The sequence below is a fragment of the Cornus florida genome, unplaced genomic scaffold (genome assembly GCF_030987335.1).
Source record: "Cornus florida cultivar Cherokee Brave unplaced genomic scaffold, ASM3098733v1 CherokeeBrave_3.0.0_Hap2_Chr05, whole genome shotgun sequence".
In the NCBI taxonomy this organism is placed as follows: Eukaryota; Viridiplantae; Streptophyta; class Magnoliopsida; order Cornales; family Cornaceae; genus Cornus; species Cornus florida.
Genome location: NW_026775575.1, coordinates 113,759,518 through 113,787,481, shown reverse-complemented (window position 1 = coordinate 113,787,481; position 27,964 = coordinate 113,759,518). Strand labels below are relative to the sequence as shown.

The 27,964-nt window shown below is 35.0% G+C and overlaps 3 protein-coding genes across 11 annotated transcripts; 1 reads left to right on the top strand and 2 right to left on the bottom strand.

The window, feature by feature from the left end:
• The first annotated feature begins 2,200 nt into the window (after positions 1-2,200).
• Positions 2,201-9,308, top strand: LOC132308727 (probable WRKY transcription factor 20). Of its 3 annotated transcripts, none has more exons than XM_059806925.1 (5): positions 2,201-2,328; positions 5,191-6,083; positions 6,170-6,326; positions 6,437-6,595; positions 8,275-9,308. In XM_059806925.1, exons 2-5 carry the CDS (start codon positions 5,300-5,302, stop codon positions 8,528-8,530), a joined length of 1,356 nt encoding a protein of 451 aa, XP_059662908.1. In that variant the 5' UTR covers positions 2,201-2,328; positions 5,191-5,299; the 3' UTR covers positions 8,531-9,308. The 3 variants fall into 3 exon arrangements, with proteins under 3 accessions (XP_059662908.1, XP_059662909.1, XP_059662907.1); XM_059806926.1 differs by having other exon boundaries at positions 2,201-2,470; positions 5,313-6,083; XM_059806924.1 differs by having other exon boundaries at positions 2,201-2,470.
• Positions 9,309-10,099: 791 nt separating this feature from the next.
• On the bottom strand, positions 10,100-13,707 carry LOC132308726 (scarecrow-like transcription factor PAT1). Of its 5 annotated transcripts, none has more exons than XM_059806919.1 (3): positions 13,578-13,707; positions 13,319-13,408; positions 10,100-12,093 (listed from the first exon to the last, which is right to left on the bottom strand). In XM_059806919.1, exon 3 carries the CDS (start codon positions 11,902-11,904, stop codon positions 10,267-10,269), a length of 1,638 nt encoding a protein of 545 aa, XP_059662902.1. In that variant the 5' UTR covers positions 11,905-12,093; positions 13,319-13,408; positions 13,578-13,707; the 3' UTR covers positions 10,100-10,266. The 5 variants fall into 5 exon arrangements, with proteins under 5 accessions (XP_059662902.1, XP_059662901.1, XP_059662903.1 ...); XM_059806918.1 differs by having other exon boundaries at positions 10,100-12,089; XM_059806920.1 differs by having other exon boundaries at positions 10,100-12,089; positions 13,582-13,704.
• A 3,962-nt stretch (positions 13,708-17,669) lies between these two features.
• On the bottom strand, positions 17,670-25,501 carry LOC132308724 (zinc finger CCCH domain-containing protein 18). Of its 3 annotated transcripts, none has more exons than XM_059806916.1 (8): positions 25,187-25,501; positions 22,962-23,928; positions 22,703-22,870; positions 22,410-22,589; positions 18,881-18,957; positions 18,603-18,773; positions 18,341-18,467; positions 17,670-18,186 (listed from the first exon to the last, which is right to left on the bottom strand). In XM_059806916.1, the coding sequence occupies exons 2-8, from the start codon at positions 23,912-23,914 to the stop codon at positions 18,117-18,119; spliced, it is 1,746 nt and encodes a 581-aa protein (XP_059662899.1). In that variant the 5' UTR covers positions 23,915-23,928; positions 25,187-25,501; the 3' UTR covers positions 17,670-18,116. The 3 variants fall into 3 exon arrangements, with proteins under 3 accessions (XP_059662899.1, XP_059662900.1, XP_059662898.1); XM_059806917.1 differs by having other exon boundaries at positions 17,670-18,189; positions 18,603-18,764; positions 25,187-25,499; XM_059806915.1 differs by having other exon boundaries at positions 17,670-18,189; positions 25,187-25,495.
• Between the last annotated feature and the right edge of the window lie 2,463 nt (positions 25,502-27,964).

Genomic DNA, 27,964 nt, shown 5'->3' with positions numbered 1-27,964 from the left:
TAACTTCCGAAAAAGGAAAAAAAAAAAAAAAAAATCCCTTATTTCATTGCACACATATATTGATTTGACCTAAAAAATTATTTAATTCTCATCAATATAGATGATTTTTATACACACTGCAATCCAGGTTAATCTCAAAGTTTTTTCTTTTTCTCTCTCTATATAAATTTTGTATGTATATATGTATTTTTGTGTGGGTGTGTGTCTTTTTTTTTTTTTTTTGGTTTTCCTAAATTTAGATTGGATTAAACTAATTAGTTATGATTTTCTAATTTTTCTTAATCTCTAGAAAAGTTGAATTTCTCAAAATTTTACTTGGCATATGGTTGTATTGATTTTTAGTTTATAAAAACACATAACATTCTTTCCTTGATCCAATATATGCATTTTTTAATATTAATACTGTACTATAGTTTTGTTTTCCATCTCAAATAAGTTTCTAAAAAAGTAACAATGTTTATTTATCACTTTTTTTTTTTTTTACTTGCCAATATTCTTTGATTTAAGTTAGTCAAAATTGATTTGTTGTTGTTTGTTTTTTATTGATATATTGTGTAATGATTATCAAGTGTTACATGAATTTTTTTTTTCTTTTTTTTTTTTTTACAAATCAAAATCTAATTGTTTAATTGAATTTTTTTTTTTATAATTTTGGCATAAATCTTATTTGTGTTTGTTCAGAAAGTTTGATAAAAATTTTCTTTAAAAAACTAGTTTTTTATTTAAATAAATTGCCAAAAGTTTAAATAGATATATTTTTGTATGAATGAAAATTGAGAGAACTATAAAAGGAAAAAGTTAAGAATTTCGATTGAGAAAAGAAAATTTAACTTTTTCTTCTAAGGAAATTTAAGGAATTTTAAAAGTAAATAAATAGATAATTTTAGAAACCACAAAATTTAGGGAGGCACTGTATAATTTTTTTTCTTCATATATATGGAAATTAACATTATATTATAGAGGGCAGGGCCAGGGCACGTGCCCACTGGCCCTTTATTGGCTCCGTCCATGTATATTTTAAATGACTCCGGGATTGTTAGTCATGGCCAATCATAAAATTTACACATTATGCCCAGACAAAAATCTTAAGTCATAACAATTGTTGATTGAGCTGTCTCGATTCTTTTAAATAAATACAAAAAAAACACCACAAAACAATTTGTTTGGTACAGTGAAAAAGAAAAGAAATGATAACATTAGTTAGGACGAAAATTAAAAAAAAAAAAAAATGATAGTATTAATTGCTTATCGTATTTGGTTAATTAATAAAGGAAAAGAAAGGAAAATGATAGTAATAGGAGAAAGAAAGGAAATGAAACAATTTTAATAAATTTAAAACCATACCCATTTTCATAGAGTTTGTCTTTTATAAAAATAAGGATAAATTTGATATTAACAAAGTTTTATTAGAAATATTAAATTTTCCTTCCTTTCCTCTCATTTTTGAAAGAATAACAAAAATTACTATTCAAACCTTATTCCATCCATTCAAATCCTTCCTTTTTATTCTTTCATTTTCGTCTAACATTTCATACCAAACATAATTTTTTATTTTTATTTTTTATTTCCTTCCATTACCTTTGGTTTCCTTTCTTTCCATTTTCATTCTCTCCTTAATCTTTTAGCTTTGACTTTTGAGTATGAAATTAGCCGATACCTTTTTCTCTACATTATTTATTATTATTATTTAATACAAGCACTAATTTACTCCTATAAAAACTTATGAATAATAAGATGTGAAATAATACTTTCTTTTTTATTTTTTAATTTTTTTTTTTCAGCTTTCGACACATTTATCTTACTTTGACTGTTGACACTTTAATTATCTTTTGTAAAAACAGATCCTTATCAGAAGTATTCCAAAGCAAACGGTACATGCTAACAAATGGCCCTAGAGCATTCCTGGCATATTCCAAAACATTACTAACTAGTCCTACAAGAAAATCAATAATGACCAATCACTAAAATAAAGTGGCGAAAAATTTGAGGACAAAATTGTCATGACGCTGTGAACAAGTCAAACAATGTACAGTCCCGCGAGTAGTAGCAACTTCGCTGGACCCACACTTTCTCATCATCAACGGCCTTACAATCCTCACACGTGAACCCCACCAATTAATATCCAACGGTCATTCTTAGAGCACCACGTGGTCTTTGATACGGTCTCGCCCATCAAAACAGCAACAAATACACACACATTCTTCGTTACACACACACACAGTCACACCAAACCCTCTCTCTCTCTCTCCCCATCTCTCCAGCTCTTGTTATGCTTCGTTTAGTCAATTGTGGATTCTGATGTGAAGCTTTACGCTTTGACAGTCTCAGGTAAAGTCCGCCACAGCTTCGGAGTTTCTCCGGTGGCTCGACCGGTTGTTCTGTTGTGATCTACCTATGTGATTATCTTCCCGGCTCCGTTACCACAACAAAGGAAACGTTTTTTGGAGAATTGTTGTCAAAAATATCTAGGGTTTGTGATTTAAACTTGGGCTCTTCTGATCGATTTTCCGTTTCTTCTTTTCGGTACTATATTTGTGTGCGCGTGTGTACGTATTTGTATGTTAATTGCAATTGAAGTATTTTGGAGTTAACTGACGAGCTCTCGATAAGTTTCTGGAAATTCGAATTTTAATTTCGCCTAATTATTTGCTGATATAGTCGACTTTAATTTCATTGTATTCTTTACTTCTATTACCATATCTCTATTATATTTTTCGACTTCCTTTGATTTAAATTCCTGCAAATTAATTGATATGTTACATGTCATATAATGAATATGTTATAATTCTTCTGTTATTATTTTCTAAAATGTTTTGTTCCCTTTTCATTTCTTGAAATTTCTCTCCGGGTAGTTAAATACTTGTATGGAAAAGAATTATGCTTGAAATTATGAACAAAATTTCATTGCTGGAAACATTTAAAATTTGGATGTAATTTGTATGAACAACGAATTTGAGGGCTTTACTTTGCAAATCTGCCTTCCAAGGTTCTTATATTTATTTAGCGTATGGTCTAGTTGGAAACCTAAATATTCAATATTTGAAGAAAAACTACAAATGTGTTAGGGACTTAGGGTATAAAGTTGCCCAACAAGAAGTTGGCAGCTTGCCCAATTTTTTATATTACAAAAATAAGTGCATGTGTGTAACTGATTCCATAGTTATGGATGTCATTTTGTCAAGGCCTGTATTTTCTACAATGATTTGTTTCGGGAAAAAACTTTTATCAAAATATCCTAATTTTCACACTTTTTATTCGGTACCTGGTTCTTTTCTTTTTATGAGTAAACCAAGTGTGGGAAGACAAAATTCCAGTTGGAAAAGATATTCAAATTGTTTCTTTCGTGAAACAGAAATTCTTCCTCTTTTTTTATTTATATTTGTAATAATCCACAAGTTAATTAGGTAGGCTTACTATTATGCTAGGTAAGGAACTGATGGAAATTACCTCATTGCGTTTAAGCCTGCTTAAAATTTTGGAGCCCTGTGAGCAAAAAAGAAATAGAGATAAAAGTTAAATGTATTGATAAATCTGAAACAGTGCACCAATTTAAACCGGTTGCTAGTACATTTGGACTCAACATGCAAGTTGATTAGGTAGTCTCATAACTTAAGTCTATAGTTGTCTTTTTCATAAGTAATCACGTGAGATACAAATTAAATATTAAATTTATTACTGAATACAAAAGCTGCCTTTGAATTGAAGGTAGCTTCGTCCCTATGACCACAGTTGGTCATTGTTGACAAGCTTTCTGTTCTACCTTTACTGTTTAATAGTTAAATAAATTGAAAAGATTAAAAAAATGATAAGTGAAGAAAAAATGTGAATCTACCTTGGTTTTGAATAATGATTGAAAAACAGGTGATGCCTTGAAGCACGTTAATTGTGTTTGGATGGAACTTGAGGCCAGTGTCCTCGAGCAACTGATCTGATTCTTAGTTTCTTCTTAATTATCTGTCAGGTTTGCACACAGGAGATAATTCATTACATATTAATGCTTCTATTTTTTAGATTGATTTAAGTAGACAATTACTGGTTGTTGGGCTGCTAGCAGGCAACTTTACTGAAACTTCCAGCCCTCATGCCCCGTTAGGTGTAAAGACCTGAGAGTCTTTAAACTTCTTATTTTCTTTCTTTATTTTCTTTTTCTTTTTTAGGTGTTCTTTTAGAAGTTTAGGTCAATTATGAGCTAAGATATAGCTAACTTACTTGATGTAAACACAAGTTTTTTCACTTTTGGATGTTATTGGACTCCACTCCATAGTCTATATTAGTATCAGTGCAAATTGGACAGGCTGCGTGGTGTTGATCTTATTTAAATTTGAAATTGTTCCATTCTGCAATTTGCCTGCAGTTCTAATGTTGTCCTGCTTCTCCTAAATTGGAGGCATTTATATCACTTTTTTTTTTTTTTGGTGAATTGTGGGACATTCACCATTGTCATCATCATTATGTTACTCTTATTCTATCAATATGGCAACTTGGTCCCTCCCAAAGAACAAATCGGGGGGAACACATTTTGTTAGTCCCTTGGTGTAGTGTTAGGAAATTTTGCAATTTCACATAAATGGAAAACAAAGGTGATGGCTTTTGATATATTGAAAATTAAAAAGCATGGTTCTTGTTGTCTATTTTAAATGATCGGAAGAAGATGGTTTGGGTTAAGAAGAAAATGTACTGATAATTGCCAACAATAGTAGTACTTTTTATTTTTTATGATATTATTTCTTTTTTTCCCCCCAACCACCACCACCACCCACCCCCCCCCCCCCCCCCCCCCCGCGGGGGCGCGCGTGTGCTCAATGCACCCAAGAGGACTCGAACCTTAGACCCAATGCTTCCCAAGCCTACCCTTGGGGTTATATTACTCTTATTCTTTGATGCGTTATTAAAATATCCTGACCTTTTAAGACCTGTAAAAATTTTAATTATTTATTTTTGACACTTTGATTCTGGTGGTATAGTTTACTAATTTCTGAAACAGTTGCACAAAAAAATTAGATTATTTTATTTTCTTATGGTAGAGTTTTTATTTTCTGTAGAAAATTTTCCCTTTGGCATGTGTTGCTCTCTCATTTTCAGCTGTGAATTTCTCCAAATTATGTCAATTTTGAATTATTCTAGTTCCTAACAACCCTCTACCTGGGACATGTCAATATCTGGCTAATATTATCTGCTTTTATTCTGTAGATTTGAGTGACTGAAGATGAGGCATTTTATGTTGAGCATTTGCACCTTCACCTCCTGTTTAATGTGTGAGAACTGAATCTATCTGTAGCATCTCCGATAACAAACTTACATGGTTACTTCAGGGGAAAGTGTACAAGATGAAGTTGCTTCTGATAAATTGCAGCGGAGACAGAGCTCTGACACTGGGTTCAACGGATCACCATCCAATCAAGAAGGAAGCACCCTCTCTATGTTAACAGAGAAATCATTGGGTGAATTGCAGCAGGGACAGAGCCCTGGTGCTGCAATTCATGCATCACAATCTGATGAAGAGGGAAAGACTCTCTCTATTGTACCTGTTAAAATGTCTGATAATTTGGAGCAGAGACAGAGCCCTAATAGGGGTGATCACACAACCCAATCCAATGAAGAAAGAAGCACTTCCTGTAAAGTACCTGAGAAGATATTGGATAATTTACATCAGAGACAGAGTACTGATATTGGGTCCAATCAAGAAGGAAGCACATTTTCTACAATGCCAGAAAAACCGTCAGATAATTTACGGCAAATCAAGATCCCTGATACTGGGGTTCATGCATTACAATGTGATCAAGAAGGAAGCAGTCCCACTATAATACCTGATAAAGCACCGGAAGATGGTTATAATTGGCGAAAATATGGGCAGAAATTTGTTAAGGGAAATGAATTTATCAGGGGCTATTACAAATGTACACATCCGAACTGCCAAGCGAAGAGGCAAGTGGAACGCTCTCATGCAGGGCAGATCACAGATACTATTTATCGGGGCAAGCATGAACATCCTAAACCTCAACCTAGTTCCCAGGCAGCTGTTAGCAATGTTCAGCCCATCCAAGCAAGAAGAGTAGAGGAGCCTGCTATGGCTATTGCAGAAGGTAAGAGATGAACTTTATCGCTGATTTCTGGCTTTGTATCCTAACCAATTAATCACTTGACTTGTGTGTTGATGTCTTTCTTGAAGAGGAATTGTCTGATGCACACGGTCAGATATCTCATCATATGGAGCCTACTCAAACTCCTCAGCTTTCTATTGTTAGAGAAAGTGATGATGTACTTGTACGATCAAATAGAACAAAAGACGAGGTTGAAAACGACAATGATCCAGACTCAAAGAGACAGTATGTCAAATATGAGCTGTTCAATTTTGTTCTCTATAGATGCTTCCATGGGCTAACTTTTCTTAATTTTTCCACCCACAATAAAATAAAAAATACATAATCTGCAACAGGAAGAGAGATCTCTGTAAGGTTGATGAGAATCTGGCAGATAAGCTGAATGGTGAACGACGGCTTGTTGTTCAGACTCGGAGTGAGGTTGACGTAGTTAATGATGGCTACCGCTGGCGCAAGTATGGACAGAAATTAGTAAAAGGCAATCCAAATCCAAGGTCAGTACTAGATTTCAATCTTTAGACAGTGACCAAATTTTTCCTTAAATTTTGATGTGTAACTGTATTGCATCATATGTTCATTGGTAATGAATAATCTGAAGATATGTCATTCTCCAAGTGGTTTTGAATGATTTAGGCATTGGGAAGATTCTGCATTGTAATAGACCAAGATTTTCACCCAATACATTTCTTAGTTTGATCCACCTGATCAACTCTAATCTAGGACGATGAAGTGATTCATCTGTTACGTCTAGTCATCCTCAGGCATGTAATTTTTTAAAATTCAATATCTTTTTGGGATTTCTTGTTATTTTAGTTATGGATTGTCATAGATAAGAATAAATGTGACAAATACTCATTCTCTGTAATTCATGTGGCATCTGTATCTGTGTGGTTCTTTCAGCTAACAAGATTCCACTGGTAATCACCTTGTTGAGGACTAACAATCAGCTCAATTATATCCTTGATCTGGTCCCATACTCACAGTCCAAGTGGAAGAACTGGTTCTGGTGGTGTTGAGAGAGAGAGAGAGAGAGAAAACGAGTTCTCATCCAGCAAAGTAGATGGACTCTGGATTACTTATATCTCTAAGAATCCCAAAAGGAGGAATTTCATACATCTCAGTCGGAGAACAAGATTTGGGTAGTAACAAGGTTAAAATATGCTTCTACCCTCGCACAACTCGCCATTAATACAACTGATGGAAAACTCATTGATGTGCTCATGATTATTTTAATCACGCGTGTGCGCTTTTGCCCTTATCTTCCTCTCCTTCTCCTTTTTCTTCTTCATCTTTGTTGAACTAGATTATATCACCAGAATCTCTCTCTCTCTCTCTATATTTATATCCACCAACCCATTTTCTGACCCATCTTCAGTTCTGTTTGTGGTACTGGAGAGTACCTCACCACCATCACCTCCCGCTCCGTTCAATTGTAGTTGTTCCAAGTGTTTGATGTCCATTCGTGGTTGTGTTTGTCATCCTCAAGAACATTGATCTGGTTCCATTGGGTTATTAGTCGATGGTCCATATACAGTAAACCAAAATGGATGATTTTACTCAAGAATTAATAAGGCAAGTAGAGAATCAGACACTGCAAGTATTAAATCTTGTTATTAGCTTGGGAAACTGAACCTAGATTTCACATTAGTAGATTATCATTTACCCACGGAAGGCAATGATGAAGAGAATGAAAAAGCAGCATCTCTGCATTTCTTTCATGCCTCCAATCTGGGAATATCAATCACTTTCCAATGGGAATTAAATCAACGGTTCAAGAACTTGCTTAAAAGCAGGTGATTGATGTGTCAAACCATTTCCCAGTTCCTTCTATGGGCTGCCCCATGGTCTTGGATTTTAAATGTTGAAGCATAGATTTTCAATTCAGTAATTCATAGTTTTGGTTTTAGGAGTGACAGCTCATCTTTTGGTTAAGAATTTTGGTTTTAAAATAGCATACACTGTTCCTAATTAAATAATAAGGTTACATAGCTTTTTGGCAACAAATCTTGCGCTGTTGTATAAGTTGACTGAAAGCCGATACAGAATTTTCACTGTTCTAATATCTGCATACAACTTGTGATGCATGTCCTTACCCACCCAGAGAGGCAGGGAAAGTGATGCAGATCTATATCCTCTATCATTGGAATTCACTCTTTTTTTTTTTGTTATGTAGGAGTTACTACAGGTGCTCAAATGCTGGTTGCCCAGTTAAGAAACATGTAGAGAGAGCATCCCATGATCCCAAAGTGGTCATTACTACATATGAGGGACAACATGACCATGATATGCCTCCTACTAGGACTGTTACCTCTAATGCAGCAGGAGCTAGTACTAGTAATATAACAGCCTTGAACGAGGAGTCGAGATCTAAAGCAGAAGAGAACAATGCAGTTGGTCTTGAAATGGCTGTTCGCATCAGTGCAAACTGAGTAACAAACTCCAGATGAGGATTTTCAAAGATGAACTCGCTTGTTCAGACCCACTTGAAGCTGTGTATTCTAGCTCAAATGATGATGTTGATTGACCTAAACGAGGAGGTGTGTGCATTGATGATTTTCTTTTTACTTTTTTATTTTCTTTTTTCTCCCTGAGGTGGAGAGGGGAGAGAGGGGGCCGTGCTTTTACCCCTATAACCCTGACTTAAACTATGCTTCTAATTGGTGACAGAAGGTAGAAAAAACTTGATTAGTTGTAAATTATTCTAATAAGGAAGAAGAAATAAAATTTAGATATTATATGAAATTCCTAAATTTAGCAGGCATTCATAGTATTTTGTATTACCTGCAGTTCTGTGGTCATCCTTTTTTTTTTTTTTCCTCTAGTTGGTACTAACACACCTTTGTGGTCATCTTTTTGGTGTCTGCAGGATACATATAGCTGTCTGCTAAAACTTTTTTGAGCTTTAAAATAGTTATGCAATGTGAAACTGATGAGAGACAATTTTTTTCAGTCAGTGATGATGATAGTCAATTCTTTTTAACTTATTATAAACTGGGTTGAATGCAATGTCTTCCCTGTTTCAGCTGAAGAGAACAAAGAGTAAACAAATAACGATTTTTTTTTTTTTTTCCAACTTAAAGTTGCATAATTAACAGTTGAAAATTACTCCTCTGTGAAAATATTTTTATATGAAGATAGGGGAAAATCAATAAGCTGATAAGCCTGATATGGGTTGAAAAAGCAAATACGTGGAGCTTTTTAACAAAAGGGTGGGGGACACAAAAAAAAAAAAAAAAAAAAAAAAAAAAAAAAAAAAACGGATCCTTTCGTTTGAGTGAAATTTACAAATGATCTCCAAATGTATGAAAATTTAAAGCATAATCTAGAGAAACGAATGAAGCTGGAGTAAATGAAGTTGTAGAATCTGCTCAAACAATCTGAAACCTGTTACATATCCAATAATTTGAGTTATTATAGAATCTGGTTCTTTGGCAACTATGTGATTGGTTGATTCTTAAAGCATTCAGGATTTAATATCTGTGGCCCACTCACTCATCTAATCAAAATATTACTTTCTTTTCTTGTGCTTCCAAACAAGAGGAAAGGCATACTACAATCGCCTCGCACCCAAATAATCCAAACAAGATTAGGTTTAATTATTACCCTTCCTTTCCTTTATTTTATTTTGCCCTCCCTAATTATGCACAAACATTAGCATCAACAATTTCCTACCCAGTCTCTCCTAGTGATCCAAACACTGTTAAAATTTTATTTGGATTAGCTTTCTCCATTTCATGGGTAATGTGGGTTGATTCTGTAAGAAGAAGAGTTCACTTGGATCAGTTTCCATATTCATTAAGGAATTAGGGTTTTACCATAATCGTATGAATGCTTGAACTTGCTGTTCTAAGAACCCCCAAGATTCCACAAACTATGGTCACTTTTATACAAAACGGTTTCTGAGGTAACAAATAAGGCGGACATGAATTTGGAGGACATGACAATGATCTCAATCAATGCAATTTATGTCACCAAATAAGAAATATACGAATATATGATGGGGAAGAAAGCAGCTCATTTTGATTAATAGAAGTACAATGCTGAGGGAACCATTCTGGTAAAACTATTACTAGCTAACACATTAAGAAAACAGAAAAAATTGAAAGTTCTACCTCAGCCTGCTGATTCTCATCCTAAAGTAAAAGTCAATCTCGATACCCCGTTTTCACTTCCATGCACAAGAAGCAACCAGATCTCTGTCCATCCAACCAAGATATAAAGCTCCATCTCTCTCTTCAAGCCTATATCTGTTACAGTAGTTTTCTAGCAGCGTTTTGATGGTAGCATTCACCAAAGAGCTTAACGGGTGAGGAGTAAACCCCGCCATTCTGAATCGTGACTTCCACTTGCCGAGAAGCTCATGCCGTTCCACCCTCTCAGTCCCCTCGCATGCTATTATATTGACAACATCCCTTGCCAGGCAGTGCTGCTCCACATTGATCCGCTCCTTGTGTTCCCTTGGTAGAGTCACATCAATCGATTCAAACATGGCCGTATAATAGTTGAGTGTCTCTAGAAACCGGGGGAAGAATGCGGCAGTGTTTGTGTTAGACTCTTGCTCAACCAGGGTCACCACCTTGGGAGACAGGCTCTTAACCAGCCTCAACAGTCGGTCCCGATGATTTTGAGTGCTGACACTTTCATCTGGCATGTGATGCAACATAAATGCAAAATTGACAGCAAGAGCTTCACCAGGTCGAATCCTAAGATTCACAAGCTGAACATCACAAGCAGATATGGCAGCAGCATGGAACTCAAATGGCACTTTAAATAGCGCAGCAAGCCTAGATAGCCTTTGACCAACGATATTTAGTCCTCCTCCACGAGCATAAGCAGAAGTCGAATCATCAATACCCGTTATACAAATGTGGGGTGGCCCACCAGGCCGAGCTGCAAAAGCCTGGATTAGAGTAATCCACTGACTCCCCTGAGCAATTTGGAAGTCAATGATGTGAACTCTCTTTTCATCCTTCATTGCTTCTGCAATGGCACCATTCGCTGACATGTACCCAAACTTGAAGTAAGGACAAACCTCATACAGAATGTGCATGTAAGAAAGAAGCTCATCACTTGCAGGCTCTTTGCATCTCAAAGATTTATAGATGGAACTCCCAGAAGAGGCCAGTCTCGCAACAAGCCCTTCCAACATGTATGCTCCCAGACGTTGGATTGGTTCACCTGAAACTGACACCATCTGCCGTAATTCAGCCATCAACCATTGTGCAGTCAACAAATCATTATCTGATATGGCTTTGGCGCAGGCAATGAGAACCTGTTTCAAGTCCCCTCTGGGAATCGCATCCATCATTTGTCTCCAGCTGTCCATCTCCGGTGAGGCAATACTGCCCTGTAAGGTACTGTTATAGCAGTCGAGTATATCAGAATCAGGTCCTAGCATTACAGTTTCTAATTCTCTCAACTTGTGCCTAAGGTCACTAACATCATCAGTTATGCAGGAACCGCTTATAGGAGAACCATGATTACTGTCTGGGGAATGCCGCTGGTCAGGAGGGTATGAATGAGAATCTTGCTGGGACATGGGGCTCCCGTTGGGTGAGAAAGTGACAGTTGATGGTGAGTTGTAAACAGTATAACTGCCGTTTGCTGAGGACGATTCCAAAGTGCAGTACTGTTCTCGGGAAGTCCAAACAGAGAAGTGGCTCCCACCGCTGCTGGTAGTGTTGCATAATTGGTGGTCTAACATTTGAATCTGAGGTAAACAATATGCCTCAACCTTCTGCTCCGGATGGTAGTATAATGTCTTGGACATTGTTGATCTTTTGTGTTGCTGTGAAGCTTGCATTAAAGAAATGATTGTGCTTGGACCCCGTATATTTTCTGATTAAATTGGTAGTCTTCCTCTTTTTCTTTTTCCTCTGAACTTCACACAAACTCGATGTCTGAATGTGGAGTTCTATTGAAGTAACTTAGTATTTATGGCTGTGGAACAGGATGCCCTCAATTTTTCTTCATAAACAGCTAGATGATCTGTCTGACAAAAAAAGACTTCAGTTATGCCCCTAAAACATGTCTTCAGATTATACTCTCAATCAGAAAACTCGTAATTATACGATTGAAAAATCAAGTGTTCCAATAAGCTTTCCAACTCAAAATAGAAATGTTTTTTTATTGCAGAATACCACTCCTGCTATCAGTATTAAATCAGTAAAGTTTCTTTTTCTCCCCTGAATCTGTTGCTTTACATCTAACAACATTGCTATTTCAATTTTGTTACTCGCATACCAAATAAAAGATCCTTCCTCCTTAAAGATTAAAGAATCAACCATGCATTGAAAATAAAAAATAAAAAATGGAATTAGCAAAAGTATCACAATTCTTCTAACCAATTTGTTTCAACTAATCTTATATAATACTATTCTGGTTCAGTAATTGGTGGCAGCCGGCAGGTAAAGGACTCTCAGAAAATGAGATCAAGGTCCATACAAAGTTCCGATAAAAGTTTGGGGACACTTCAAAGTTGGGGATTATACGACTATTACGACTTCAAACTAGCTGGTTCTTCCTTTTAATCACAGTCCTTTCCCTTCTTCATGTTCTCAAGTTGAATATTTTAACAACCATTCATGTATGGATATCTTAACAACCACAATGAGGATTGTATGATACACCGTGATTCGAGATTTCTTGCAACAAAAACCATGAAACACACAACTCCACTACTAATCTACTTGACTTCCATATAAAGCATCAACAAATAACAAGGCATTCTTACAAATAATAGAAAATCTGAAATCAATTAACACGATAAAATGGAGTAATTCTCCACTTCGGGTTCTTGCAAACAGCAGACCCAGTAATGTAACTAAACTGCCAATTCCCAGCAATGCTCTTAACAATATCAAGACCAATTGAACACATTATTCTTCACCACAACCGAAAATTTAAAGAACACATACACATTATGTATGAACACATACACATTTAAAAAAATTGTTTCATCTCTCTCCCTAAATCTCAATTATTTTAACTTAATTATGTCTTCAGTCCTCACAAACAGTTAAAACCCAGTACACAGATTGCACAATTAACAAATAAATAAACAGACAAGCAATAGTCTTACCATTTCTTGATTTGAAAATGCAACCTCAGAACACATTAAAATGAAAAAATGGACATTCCAAGTGAGACCCATTAACACAAAACTAAAGCTCCAAGCACCTGAGAGAAATGATGACAAATGAAGTGAAAAATCTTACCTTTTACGGATCTATCACCCACCATGCTCTGTAACTCCATATCATCCATGAAAATGTAATAAACTCGGAGCTTAAAATCCTCCCAACTCCCTAAACCAAACCAAATTGGCAATGTCAAAACCAAATTGTCACAAAAACCTCAAGAACAGAGACAATTAAGAGGGGGGAAAAAGTCTGCAAAAAGCAATAACAATTCACTTAGTGGGGGAATAATTTCGGTTGTTAATGTAAAATCAGTCGCTGGTTTGACATTACATACCCACCGTAATTGAAGAATCACAGTTTCGTATTACGCTCCATACCAGAATCTGAGTTTGTGTGTGTGTGTGTGTGTGTGTGTGTGTGTGTGTGAGAGAGAGAGAGAGAGAGGACTCCGAGGAGTCCCCTGACAGAGGAAAACACCTGCATTATAAGAAGAATATGGAAGCGAAAAGCCCTTAATGTTCTGTAAAACTACATTCTTGCCACTTATGTTCATTAAGTTGTTCAATTTTTGGCTATGCTAAATTTGATGTACCACTTATATTCATTCACTTATTCTTCCTTTTTCCCCCTTATTTATGTATCTCCCGTTTCTTTTAGCTTCTACCGTCCATCTAATCATTTTTCTTTCTCTGTCTCAACTTTAAAAAAAAAAAAAAAAAAAAAAAAAAATCATCTTTAAAAGGAACCACAAAGATAGAATGAACTCTATAATTTAAAGGAGGAAGATTTAGTGGTATGAGCAATATGGTGGATTTAGCGAATAGAAGGGGCAAAATAGAGAGAATAGTGGGACCAAGTTAGGACAGTGACCCACACGGTTCCTGAGAGAGCACCTTTGGTTTAAAGGCGTTTTACAACTAGAGAGATGACGCAGGAACAAGTGTCTTCCACTTCACCTCCACTCCCCCTTTTTTCTTTTCCTCTCAGAATGGCCTTTCAGTATCACTATTGTTGTCTTATTCCTTTACTTGACCATAATCCCCTCTTATTATCAACTCTACCTAATTTAAAGCCCAATAAAATAACTATTCCCAATATATTTTTGCTCAATAAATAAATATTTCATTAACAAATAAGACAAATTAAAGAATTAGGAGGGTATTTTAGTAAAATTAAGTTAGATGCTATATGAACGTTCCTCTCTGGAAGGTGTTAAAGTTCCACCCCCCTTGGGATTTAAAAAATCATAAATACGTAATCACGCAGTGGATTCCCCCAAAACACAACTCTATATGTTTTTGGAATCAAATGTCCAGAGATTTTAAGATAAAAAAAAAAAAAAAAAAAGAGAATCTTGTTGCTTGCTTGTCCCCTCCAAAAAGGTCGACTATCTCTTGGCCCCACCATCTTATCTTCAATAACTCTTTTGCCCATTCCTTTACTAGTATTTTCTTACTTTGAATAATCTATCCTCCTCACAAAACACTTTTTATAGAAAATAAAACTATTAAAAAAAATTATGATGGTGGTGTTGGACACATACACTTAATAATAATTGTCAAAAAGTTGAAAATGTGAGTAAATCTCTATCGCTAAACTATTTCTTGAGCTTATATTAAAGTTCCTTGTTTATTATTTATTCTTGTTGATAATCATCATCAGTTGTGCTATGTTTCCTAGATCCGCGTGTGATATTAATCAAATATATAATTATAGCACGTACCCCTCAACCCCAGGTGGCTTCATTTAGCCCACATTTGATGGGGCCCAATTCTGCACAATAACGCCAAGGTACTAGTCCAACTTATTTACTGTATATAATAAAACTATGTGTGTGTGTGTGTGTGTGTGTGTGGGGTGTTTGTATTTCAGTAAATTCTACGGACCAAAATACAAGAAGAGAAGATAACAGAGCTATGCAACTTCTCTGTTCATTCACCGACTATGTTTGGGCTTTTGGGAGACTGACTCGATTAAAAAATGTACATATATGTATGACTTGCAATTCCAATGTTCTTTCTGCTCTTGTCTTCATCTTCATTTTCTAAAATTACAGACTTTACAAACTTACAAATGGGTCCAACTACAATTTTTTGGTTTGGTGTTTTGGGTCTCAGGTGGGTCCTTCTGACCCTAAAATGCCCATCGCTACCCTTCCTGTTGAACTCTTTGACTGCTTTATTACGACTTTATAGGAGAAGAAGACACAGACCAAACAAATTGAACATATCAACAACATTGTTCCCTCCCTACAATTTAATAGATTACTCGCGTCCCACAATGCAAGTGTAAGGGTGGAAATTCCGATTATTAATTTAATATTGTGAATTCCAAACATGGAATAAATTATAAAGCATTCTTTTACAAATTTGAATTATTGCACAATGCATGGTATAATTTTGAAAAAAAAATTTCGATAATGAAACGATTGAACCGATGATGTGTTAACACCACCACCAACGAATAATATTTATATATATTTATAATTGTAGCGATGAGCTGGCTTAGGAAACAAGGATGTCTTATGCCACCTTGAACCTGTTCTAACCTCTAACACGATCTTTAGCTTGATGTAGTTTAGGCCTGCCCTAAAATGGGCTTGAACTATAATTAATCAGGCCCAAACTAAAATTGGACAAGCCGTGAAAGATGAGAAGTGAGTAGTTGTTTATTGTCTTGCTCTCTCCCTCTACACTTTTTTACCCTAACCGTTTGTCGATTAAATAAAGTAAGTTTGATAATATATTCTATCTCATTCAATAGAAAAGAAGTCACGATTATATAATTATGACTCACATAATTGTTGTGGAATTTGGCAAACCTATGAATCTATTCTGTTTTTTATTTGTGATTTCGTGGTTAGTCTTTGAATCTAGAAAAAATACATAAATAAAATCATAATCCACTTCGAATTTAGAATGGAGAAATAATAATAAAAAATATTGTTTCTAGATATCTCAATTGGTTAAATTCGAAGCAAGTGTCCCCTTTCGATGAATGCCCGAAAGAATCACTTTCAAGTAATGAATATTATTCAAATTTTGAGACGAAATAATTCTTTTTCTATCATCCTATCAAAATATCAACTATTTCGAAAAAAATTTCATTACTCAGCTGCAGTGTAAAAATTCCATTACCTTGGTGGCAGTGGTCCACAAAACTCCAATCAACCTCCTTGTTTTATAGTCAGAAATCCTACTTTAACAACACGCAATTCTGACCTCACTCATCAGACAGTCAATGATCCTTTTGGTTGGCTGTGAACCTCATTATTTAATTGCACCAGAATAAGAACTTGGTTCTTTCTTTATGTCAATTATTCAATATATATATATATATATATAATAAGCGAGAGAAAGAGAGGGTAAATAACACAATGATGCAGGTGCTATACAACCCAACAACTATCATGTTTGCTGATACTAATAGCATGCAGGACCCATTATATGGTGTAAATATTATGGACATGGTTTTCCTTTCCTTTTACATCATTAGAGCTTCTTTTTTTTTTTTTTTTGCTTTCTTGGACCCATTATATAGGTTAAAGATAAACATTATGAACATGTTTTCATTTCCTTTTACATCATTATTGTGTGTGTTTTTATTAAAAAAAAAAACTTCACTCATGGGATATGAAATGTCTTCCTGTAATAAAACCAAATATCACTACACATATACTAATCATTCAATATTTTCATTATTGGGGTTGTGAAGGGTTTATCGCTGCAAATATAAATTCAAAAGCAATTTCCTGAAAAACTAGGTCTATTTACTTCAATTTTATTAAAAATAAAATAAAATAAAATAAACTGTTTTTAGATAATTATAAAAAAAATTTCTTTGAAAACAAGTCTTTTCTTAATTGTTTTCAACACTTCTAATTTTAATTCTTTGGAAACATAAAACTATTTTCAAACAACTAAACCAATTAAACTAAAAAACATGGAACCATCTGACACACTTTCTAATAAATAAAAACTTCTAAAAATTATTTTTCTACTTTTGTTCACTTACCTACAAAAAATATAAAAAAGTGGTTTGTGTTGCTGCTTGCCATTCTCGAAAAAAAAAAAAAAAGGAAATTAAATCTCAAGACGATTGAAAACACCATGCTCTTAAAAATGCAAATTATATATATATATATATATATATATATATATATATATATCAGAAAGAAATCATTTCTAAAAACTAACCCACTGTTCTAGTTAAAATATATTGTAATTTGAAAATGTCACACCAAATAAATTGTATCCCAGTCTCATAGTAAAAGGCGAGGCTAGAATTTGACATCTCTTTCTTGAGTTGTTTAGAGCAAGATAAGAAAATTACCTGCAATACTGTTATGATTAAAAGCATTAAACAATAAAAGGAAATAAAAACAAAAGTTATCCATGCACTGAAAAGACTCAAAAAGAGACGCAGATTAAGACTGTAACTTTGTATAATTTGAACTATTATTAGCATTTGTCTCTGAGTTTTGCAGAGATCTCTACATTTTCTTTCACCCTGAATCCTGCAAATTTTTCTAGATCCTTTCTTCTTCAACTAAAAGCATACTATAATTACATTCCCTTCTAAAGACCTCTCTGTGATTAACGTTAGTAAAAAAATATAAAATTAAGAAACTTGTTACAAATTAGATTTTTGTATCACTCTTCTTTGCAATCTCCTCCACCCTAAAGTAACAGAGAAGAAAAACCATCTGTTGCTTCTGCTTCACTAGGTATGAACACGCAATGAACTGCTGACTGGCGCTCGAGATTAATTGATAAAACTGTGAAACAAGGAGAAAGTTTGTGTCGTATCAAACCCATGAAATGGTCTTTGAACTTCATTTCTCTACCTCTATTGTTCTTCTCTATTTCTGAATCTATATGACTGTTGAAATGCCACTCCTTATTGGAGATGCGAATGGACTGTCGGGAAGATTAAGTCCTTGACTGCTGCAATGTTTAGAAAATAAACCCAAATAGAAATTATCAAGATTTAGACTCTGTTTGACTTCCAAGAAGACTTTTAAAAATAATAATAATAAACAACTCTTACCCCTTTCATCACACTATCTTAAATACCCAAAAAAAACATAACTCATACCTGTCCTGTTCGTTGTGATTGGTGCTTATATGCCTAATGTTGTCTTCACTGGTAGAACCATTGTTCAGAACATCCAGAAGGTAATTGAGACGCTCCGGAGATGGGAACTCCGCTTGTTCTGCACGGGCTATGGTGACAAAAAGAAAAGGAAAAAAATTAGGCTAGAAGAATATCAAAAAGGGATTAATGTATCTACCAAAAAAAAAAAAAAGTTCAAGAAGATTTTAATTTACTATTGTCTATGGAGTATAAAGATTGAAACCTTCTGAAAGCTTCACATCATCCATTGAATGGGTAAAATATGCGTGATGATTCAAGGATTTAGGCACTAACTGCAACTCTGAGAAACGCCTTCTCTCAAGTTCAAGAGCTTGCTCATGTTCTTCCATGAGCTGCTTCCTGACAATTCTTGAATTCTCAGAAACTACAGGCACTAAAGAAAAGTCCGTAACAAAATGTTATCAAACATTTAGGGTAACATGCATCAGAAAAACTAATAAAATAAAAATAATTGGGAATTCATTTGAGGATTTTTCTCACTTGAGTGAAGCTCAGATTCTGCATCTAGAAAGTGTGAACCATTGTACATAGGGTGCTGAATTTTATCTGCATACTTTCTGCACAGAAACATATCTGTCAGAATTGACCTTAAAATTTCAACTCACAGTCAAGAAACATCCATTTCAGCAGAAAATTGAGGAATCTTTTATGCTATGTTTGGTTGGAAGGAAGGATTGAGGAGGGATGGATGAGAGGAAGTATGGATGAAAGTGTTCGTGTTTGGAGGGAGGAAGCAAGGAAGGAGGAAGCATCCCTCCTTACCTATGTTCTTGGAAAGTTTTTCATCCTTCCAAAATTGAGCCAAAGAGAGGAGGGAGTGAAGAAATAACTACCGACAAATATTTAATTTTCAATTTTAACCTTTTCAAAAACTTGAAATGGACAACAACTTTTTACTACAATTTTATATAATGAGACTATATTGGTAAAAAGAATATAAAAACTCTCCCTCCCTTCCAATCAAACAAAAAAAAAAAGGTGTTACCCCATCCATCTTTTCTACTATCCCTTCCATTGAACCAAACAAAAAGTGAGGGAGACACCTTTCCTTCTCTAGGGATGCCTCATCTATCCCTCCTCCTCCCCCTTCCATCCATTTTCCCATCCCTCCAAATCTCCAATGAAACGGAGCTTTAGGGTAATTACATTGACATCGGGTTTATCCTTATTACACATAGATTCTATGTTTGAGAACCTATAGAAACACCCCCTTGAGGTTTGGCGCGTAATAACTACCCATCCCCTCCAGTTAATCAGCCATTATGTCAATAATCTGACACCATGTGAAATTACTTCTCTACCCCTTCAGGTAGTGAAAATACATCTTGAACCTTAATGCATCATATGAACTGACCAAGTTGCCCCATTGTTACTTTCTTGTATGGACAAAATTACCCTTTACTTGCTTTGTAACTTATAATGCCAGATATATCTATATAGACTAAGGGTGGCAATTTGTATTCGTGGGTGGTGTTCGTGTCGTGTCAATGTAAGGGTATTATACTAAATAGGTAAAACCAAACCCAACCCATTTAATAATCGTGTCAAGAATCCTCAACACTAACCCAACCCGTTTATTAAACAGGTAAATGTGTTAACCCGTTTAATGACCTGTTTATTAAAATAAGACATTTAATATTTAATCAAATACTAAATAATAGAAAAAAAATTGTCATAATTAACTCTAATATTCAAAATAAAAAGAAAAATCATAAGGCATAAACAAGATTTATGTTGAAAATACTTAAATATCCATAGTAATTGGGTTTAAACAAGTAACATATTACATAAATCATATTCATGATTATAACATGTTGATTTAAATGGGTCATAAACGGGTTACACGGGTTGAACCCCTCAACCCTAACCCGACACGGTTAAATAAACGAGTTAATCGTGTCGACCCTTTTATGACCCAAACCCTTTTAACTCATGTCGTGTTCGTGTCATTTTGTCGTGTCGTGTCGTGTTGTAATTTGTCACCCCTAATATAAACTATAGAGCCTCACTTTTTTTTTTTCTTTTTTTGTATCAGGTAAGTACTCACACACACATTGCCCATGCCGGGGATCGAACCCCTCCCCTCCTCTTTGAGGATAGGGAAGAAAAATATATATATATATATATATATATATATTTTTTGATAAGTAAAAAAGAAAATAAATATATATATTAATATTAACCATAAAATAAAAAAGAGACCTTCTTTAAAGTAACAAAAGAACCATCTTATTCTTCAATTCAATGTCTTCTAACATATCAAATTGTAGAACCAACAAAGAAAGCAATTTCAAGAGAGAAAGTGTTATTGACAGAGGAAAAGAATGAGAGAAAGCTAGATAGACAAAAATAGAGAGATGAAGGTGTTTGATTTAGAGAGGAAAGAGGGAGAGCCAAAATGGAGAAGGGAAATTTTCTTGTTTTGACAGACGAGAAACCATTGTTGGAGAAAGAAGGGGATGGAGAGTTGCATCATTAAGCGCGCTTCGATTTCAGCTAGGGATTTGCAAATTCTCAGTGCCGTCTCCTCTCACTCCTCCAAAATCCTTGGTAATAGATCATTATTACTCATTTGATTGTCAATATATATATAGCCCTTCCTTTGCTATACATTGATAGAGTAAAAAGGCTGTACTCTTCAATTCCTATAAGAATGCAGAATGTTAGTAAAAGCTAAAGTCTGATATTGGGTTGTCAGACCAGGTACCATTGTGGACTTTGATGAGTATTGTCCAAGGTGTTGGTGATGATGTATTTGGCTTGGAGCCGCAGCAGGTGCAGAAGGAGCCGTTATCGAACCCACATTGTCGCATGCAAGCACGCCCAATCCAATCGATCATCCATTGACGTGATTACATGTATACATATATGATCTCAATCTTGTAAACTTGTGTGTGTGTGTGTGTGCGCATATATTCCAAATAGGCTTCGGTTTCACTTAGTAGGGAAGACAATTCAGCTAGCTTATTGGTCAGTAGAGAGAAAGAGGAGAGGGGGAGGAGGGATGAGAGGTGGTGAAGTGAGAAAGGGTAGGCGGGAGAGTGAGGCATGGGGGGTTGGTATGAGCATTTTAGTCATTAAAACTGAAAGATTTTTTTTTGTCCAAAAATGCATTATAAAAAAAGGGACAAACATTACATTTCACACTTTCTTTTTTTTTATCATCATCCTGAGTCTTCTGACACTAACAAGGGGTGTCTAGATTTTTCTAGACACAACATCTATCAATAATTAGGGTAAACCTCAGGGAGTGTCAGTGTACTTGACCCAATTTTATGGTTTCTATAGTTTGCAATAGTACAAAAATAACTTTGAAAAAAGATTCTAATGATGAAACAGAATTCTTGTGGCGATGTTCAAAATCGAATTTAAATTATCAGGGAAAAGTGAGGATAAAGGGAACCTTGAAATAAAATTGTCATGACGACGACTTTAAAAAGCCTATGGATAAGCAAATTAAGGACTTAACTTGTACATGAGGACAACGACCAGCTGGAATCTTAGAAGGTGGCAATGAGAGAACTAAAATTTTCATCATTTTTCCCCCATTTAGGACATTACAGAACAAGCACAATAAAAAAAAATGCTAGAGAATTAAATAATACTAACATTGTGATAATTGATGCATCAAAAAGTCCCAACATAAACCTACAACTAATCAGCTGTACCGCTGCTCCAATAGCTATGAAAAAGTTGAGTTCAGTGGACTATACAAAACCTAAGAAAGGCCAAAGTATAGATCTGCATGTCTGAGAGCTATGAGAAGATACACATAACAAGTGAAAGATTCAAAAACAAAGGCCAAAAATGACATGAACAAAACTTTAAAAGAAAAAAGGCCTCACTAGGCTGCATTGTTGAGCAGAATCTTGTCGTAAACAAAAGGAAAGTTCTGATATTATGCCTTTCAAACTTAAGGAAAAAACTAAACCATACATTAACAGTACCGCTAATGCCACGAGCAATACAAAAATATATATTTCCATCTTCCAAAACGCTAAAACTATACCTGTCAAAAAGCCTTGACTTTTCCCTATAGGGTTTTACCAAAACACGAGCCCCACAAACGAAATGAGGATTCCCCTTGGCCAAAATCTGCTTGACAGTCTCTGCAAAAAGAAAAGTCACAAACCCAAACATCCTCTTCTGTTGGCAAGGAATCCTAACATCTTGAACTGGCCCAAAATTGCTACACAAAAAGAAGTACCAAAAGGGAAAATAGGAAGTTTTAATCTTGAGAAACCAAAGATACAAAATACAAAAAGACCAGCAATCACAGATAAGAGCATATGACTTTCTTACTTGAAATAATTGGACACATCTTGCTCGGTGAAAGTACTCTCAGCCGGAAAAGTGAGATATATCTGCCGAGAACCGGCAACAATTCCTCCATGGTCATTTCTTTCAGCATTGTATTCCATGTATTTAGGTATATCTTCTGCCAAAATTACTGAATGCTGCCCATGAGGTCTGTAAAGCAATGGTAACAACCCAACATTATATGCTTTATCAAATGAAAAACCTGTAGTTTATGAAAACCAATAAAAGAAATGAATTGTACCTGTCAATTAGACGAATACTGTTCTTCAGTCGAGCAAGAAGTTTGGTCAGACTGTAACCGGCCTTGCCATGTCTCTGGCTCTCTGTGAGGTACCCCTCGGCCTGAAGAGTCCTCCCATACTTCTCATAGTACAACATTGGCAAAGATGCAATGGAAACAGGAAACCCTCTCCTTGATTTCAGAAGCTCAGTAATTTCCAATTCTAGCTTTTCAAGAGAGCCAGGAGAGACTACATGATCTTCATTTGCTAGCTCACTTGGGCTTAAATTGACAATGCGAGAGAAGCCTTCTGGCATGAGATGACCATGGAAATACCTACAGTTGCTTCCATGCTTACAGAACCCCTTACTAAAGTAATGGCAAACCTTAATAGGGAATTCAGGCAGGCTCGGAGACCTGCGACTGGTTCTTGGGCCCAATGCAGGTTCTGGGTAATAGAGATTGCTAGAGAAATCCAAACCAACTGAATTAATCGAGTCTAATTGGTCTTCCAAAGACAGAAACTGAAGTTGGTTCTGGAGGCAATAGTCATCAGCGACTGATTCCGAGTAAGGTGGTTGGACAAATCCAAAATTGTGGACTGATTGCTGATCAACAGTGACTTGTGGATCCCAGTAGGGATTAGCAGCCCCAAGTGTTGCCGGAGAAGAAAAAGAGCGCGATGAAGATGGTGAAAATGGTGAGAAATGTAAAGGAAGATCAGCAGAAAGTGCTGGCTTCACCTGAGGAGGTGAAATTGGAGCAGAAACTGCCTGATTAGAAGACAATCCAAGGTCAGTTTTAGCTTTGTTAATCAAACTGTGGATCAAATTGTCAGGGCTAAAGGCCAGCCGGATCATCTCGCGCTCACCGGGATCTTGCAACAGGAGATACCCAACAATCTTAGAGACATTTTCAGGCTCTAGTTTCTGGATTCTACTGTATAGAACTTTTGTGGACTCAGAAAAGTCCATCTCAAACTCCAACCCTACAACAAATGAAACAAGAGTTGGATGAGATACTTTACACTTGTGGGGGAACAAAATAATAATAATCTAACCGAAGAAAACAAATTTCATCGAAGACAGCTTCAAAATTAGTAAACAAACACATCAAAAAATGTCTTCAGACGAGAGATCAATAAGGTTCATAAAAATATTTCCTGCCCCAGAAAACCGAAGAATTAACAAACACTTCAAATATGGGTAAGACTTGAAACATTGAAAAAACCTAGAATTTTTATTCCATTTTCTTCTACTAAATTTTAATAGAATAGAACCAAATCAAAGGGTATAAATTAAACAGAATTTTTTTTGCCATATAAGGAGAAATGGTATACAAGTCATAGCCAGATAACACAGATACTAAAGCTGAATGTAGTCTAGGAGAAATTGGAAGGGCAAAAAGCGACTATTTTTATGTTAGGCATAATAGGAAATTTAATTTGAACAAGAAATGCATCAACACAACCCCCACCAAAATGAACACGTTGATTCCATGTTGAGAAGTAGAACCCAATTTTATAAATGAGAAGCTTCTTCATTGGTTAAAATAACAGGGAAGAAGACCATCTTCACCATCACAATGGAGTAAGAAACAAAAACTGGTTTTGGTAACCAGATTTGAAGAAACATTAGGACCAGAAAAGGATAATTTCTTTTCCAAGGAAAATCTGAAGGAAGAAACATAGTTATCATTTCAACCACGAACAAAAATAAAACCATTTTACTAAGAAATTGAGAGAAGAAACAGAAATTAACACAAGGTTTTGACGTTTCCCAGTAACCTAACATCAGAGAAAACACATATTGAGCATCAATTACTACTGTTTTACAACAATTTTGAAACAAACCCATATCCAAAATTTGATTTTTTTTTTTTCCAGAATAGTTCCTCACATAATCAAAAGTCTGTACTTCTATCATTTCAGTGAAAACCCAACATGTAAAAAGATTTAAAACACTCAAATAATTGTTCTGCAGCAATTCTTAAACAAACCCAAGTCCAAAATCACATATTTTTTCTAAAGGATTAACCATTACAAAACAGTAAAAAAAAAAAAAAAAAACAAAAAACGAAACAAAAAGAAAAATTCTTTAACACTTTCTCAATGTTCAACACCCATGTTCAGAAACAAAACCATGTCCGAATCTACAAATTTGGTAAAATAATTGACCACAAAAAATAAGTTGAAAAAGAAAAGCATGGAGACCAATCATTTTAGAGCAAAGATCTCATATACCCACCAATTCTTGCAGGCCTCTGAACAAACAATAAGGTCAGACCTCAAACTCTTCCATAATTGATTGACTAATCTGGTTTTCTCTCTCTACCTCGACCTCACCCTCTTTGCTATTTTTATCTTCTACTATTCTGAAATCATACCCCTTAATTCTCCGCAAAAAGTTCATTAATAAAAATAAATTCTCCCTAAAAACGACAGCATTATCTAAGAAAGTAAAATGACAGAAAGGATAGTTTTCAAGGGTCTCTTTTGTTTGAATCAACAAATTTCCGTACAGCAAAGGCTCAGAGAAAACCTATATACACATACAAGTATATATTTTTTATTTTTTAAAATTTGATGCTTTTCTTGTTTAATGAAAAATAATTTGAAAAATTAACAAATACTAGTACTATAGTATTTGTCTTTACGGAAAATTAATGGAATTTATTGGAAATGCGCCATGAATTTCGAATTCAGTGAGAACAGCCCACAGCTCGAAATGACTTTAATGTCCATATTGAATTTTGTATGGTCCACATTTTTTTTTATATCCCGTTAGGGTCCACAGAGTTATGTCATATGCCTATATGGCCAAAAAAATGATGGAAAAGCTTAGAAGGAAAAAAAGATAGACTAAGGTGTTTCTATTATGGATCAAACTTGATTGTATGAGCATGAATTTTCTTTTTCTTTTTCTTTTCTTGTGAGCAAAAAGTTATATGATTAGGCTTTGAAGATCAAAGGTGGATCAGTGTCAACCAAGAGTACAGGAACAAGAGTTACCAGTTACCACTTTAGGGTTTCTATTTGAGTTCTTGTGGGACCCATTATTATCAAAAGTGTATGGAAATCTTTGTCTGTGAGTAAGACCAACAGCAAAGAGTTTTATGGACTTTGGTGTGGCATAGATGGCACACATGCCGTCAATCTTGCCCCCACGAATGTCTATCTGGTGGTTGTTATTTTTTTGACATTATATTTTCAGAATATATATATATGTGTGTGTGTGTGTAATTTGTATTACCAGCCTTTCTTTCCATGGATGCCACTAGTCAGTCACCTTATAGCTCATAGTCAATATAGAGAGTTGCTACACAGTCTGGCTGACGCAGGTAGTTGCTACATACAGATAAAAACCCACTGTAACCCTCGGACCAGATATCAGTCGAGTAGGACCTACATGGTCCAAAGCACAAAATCATACCTGGCAATTCGTGGGTCCTACTTAGTCAGTGGCCCAAAAATACAAATTTATATTTTGGTCCGATACACATGTAATAATGTGATGGCCAAGGGTAATTTGGGTAATAAGTGCAATTTGGGAGGTGACCGGTTCAACCGGCTGGGAAGGAGGGCTATATGACTTCCAATCAACGTTATCCTAAAGATTTATATAGAGTCCAAATTTAGATCTACCCACAGAGAAATTTTAGGGCAGTTATGATTTTTCTCCCTTAAACTACCACGTAAAACGTTGCCCAAACTGTCAATATTTTCAGCTCTGATTTTCCTAATTCATTGCACTAACTCAAGTCAAACCCCATCTTTCGAACAGTTCATTTTATTTTTTCGAATTCATTTGAGTCCAAAATTCTCAATCTATTTTAATTCAAGTAAGATTCTGATGACCTAAATTTAATTTGTATTGTTATATTTATTATTAGTGATCTAAAGATTAAGATGGCTCTTAACTTGAACCAACATAACGAAAATGAGCCAATTCATTTGAATAGAGCTCAAGAAAATAATTTTGGACCATATTCATCCACCTGACACTATTGTTCACAAAAAAAAAAAAAATGGACCACCCCTGAAGTCCAAAGGGAATTGCACCGGTGCACCACTGCACCCATAGCTTAATGTCTTGGTCTAAAATAATTGCAGGTTTTTATATTACATACGAAGACAAAACTAATGTTTGGGGCAGGAGATATAAATAAATAAATAAAAAAGGAGGGAATATTTCGGCGAGTGTTATTAAGATTAGCAAATTTTGGTGCATCACAAATTGAAAGTTGTGTTATGACGCCTGAAGGCTGAACTGATCCAATCTTATCTAAATCCTTCCACGTCAGCTTAATATAGCAAACATGATTAGATAAACTTCTACTAATTTAAAATTGAAATAGCGACACAAATGTACATTTGAAGGAATGATTGAGGTGATTAGTTTATGGTCGTGATGAGCTGTCCCCATAGTGGGCCCCACTATCATTGAGGTGTTAGTTTTCTTGGTGATGAGCTGTCCCCGTAGTGGGCCCTATCTTAAAATTATTCATGAATTTGTGATTATCATTAAGGTTACGTTTATTTTACAGTAAAATATTTTTCCAAAATTATTTTTCTGGCTGTGTTTTGAGGCATTCAAAGGTTAGAAAATTATATTTCATGTAAAAAATAATTTATCAAAAATGTTTCAATAAGTCATTTTTCACATGTTATCGTGACGAGTAATGATAGGGAACCGAAAAGGAATCACCGAATTAATATCGAATTTGACCATTCTTATCTCGTGTTAAATAATCATTTTTAGAAACTGTTTAAGTAAATGAGGTAGATAAAAACATTCTATTCAGGGATAATTCACCAATCTCCCTATCATTATTCCATCTTGATTCATCTAACCATTCGTAATCTTATTGAATCATATTTCTTTCTAATAATTAATCATTTTTAGTCCTCCCAATCTAAAAATCTAATCTTCACTATTATTTTTCTATTTATATAGATAGAGTGAGAAAAGAGAGAAAAATGGATACAAATTTAGATTGGTAGATGAACATATAGGTCAAGAGCA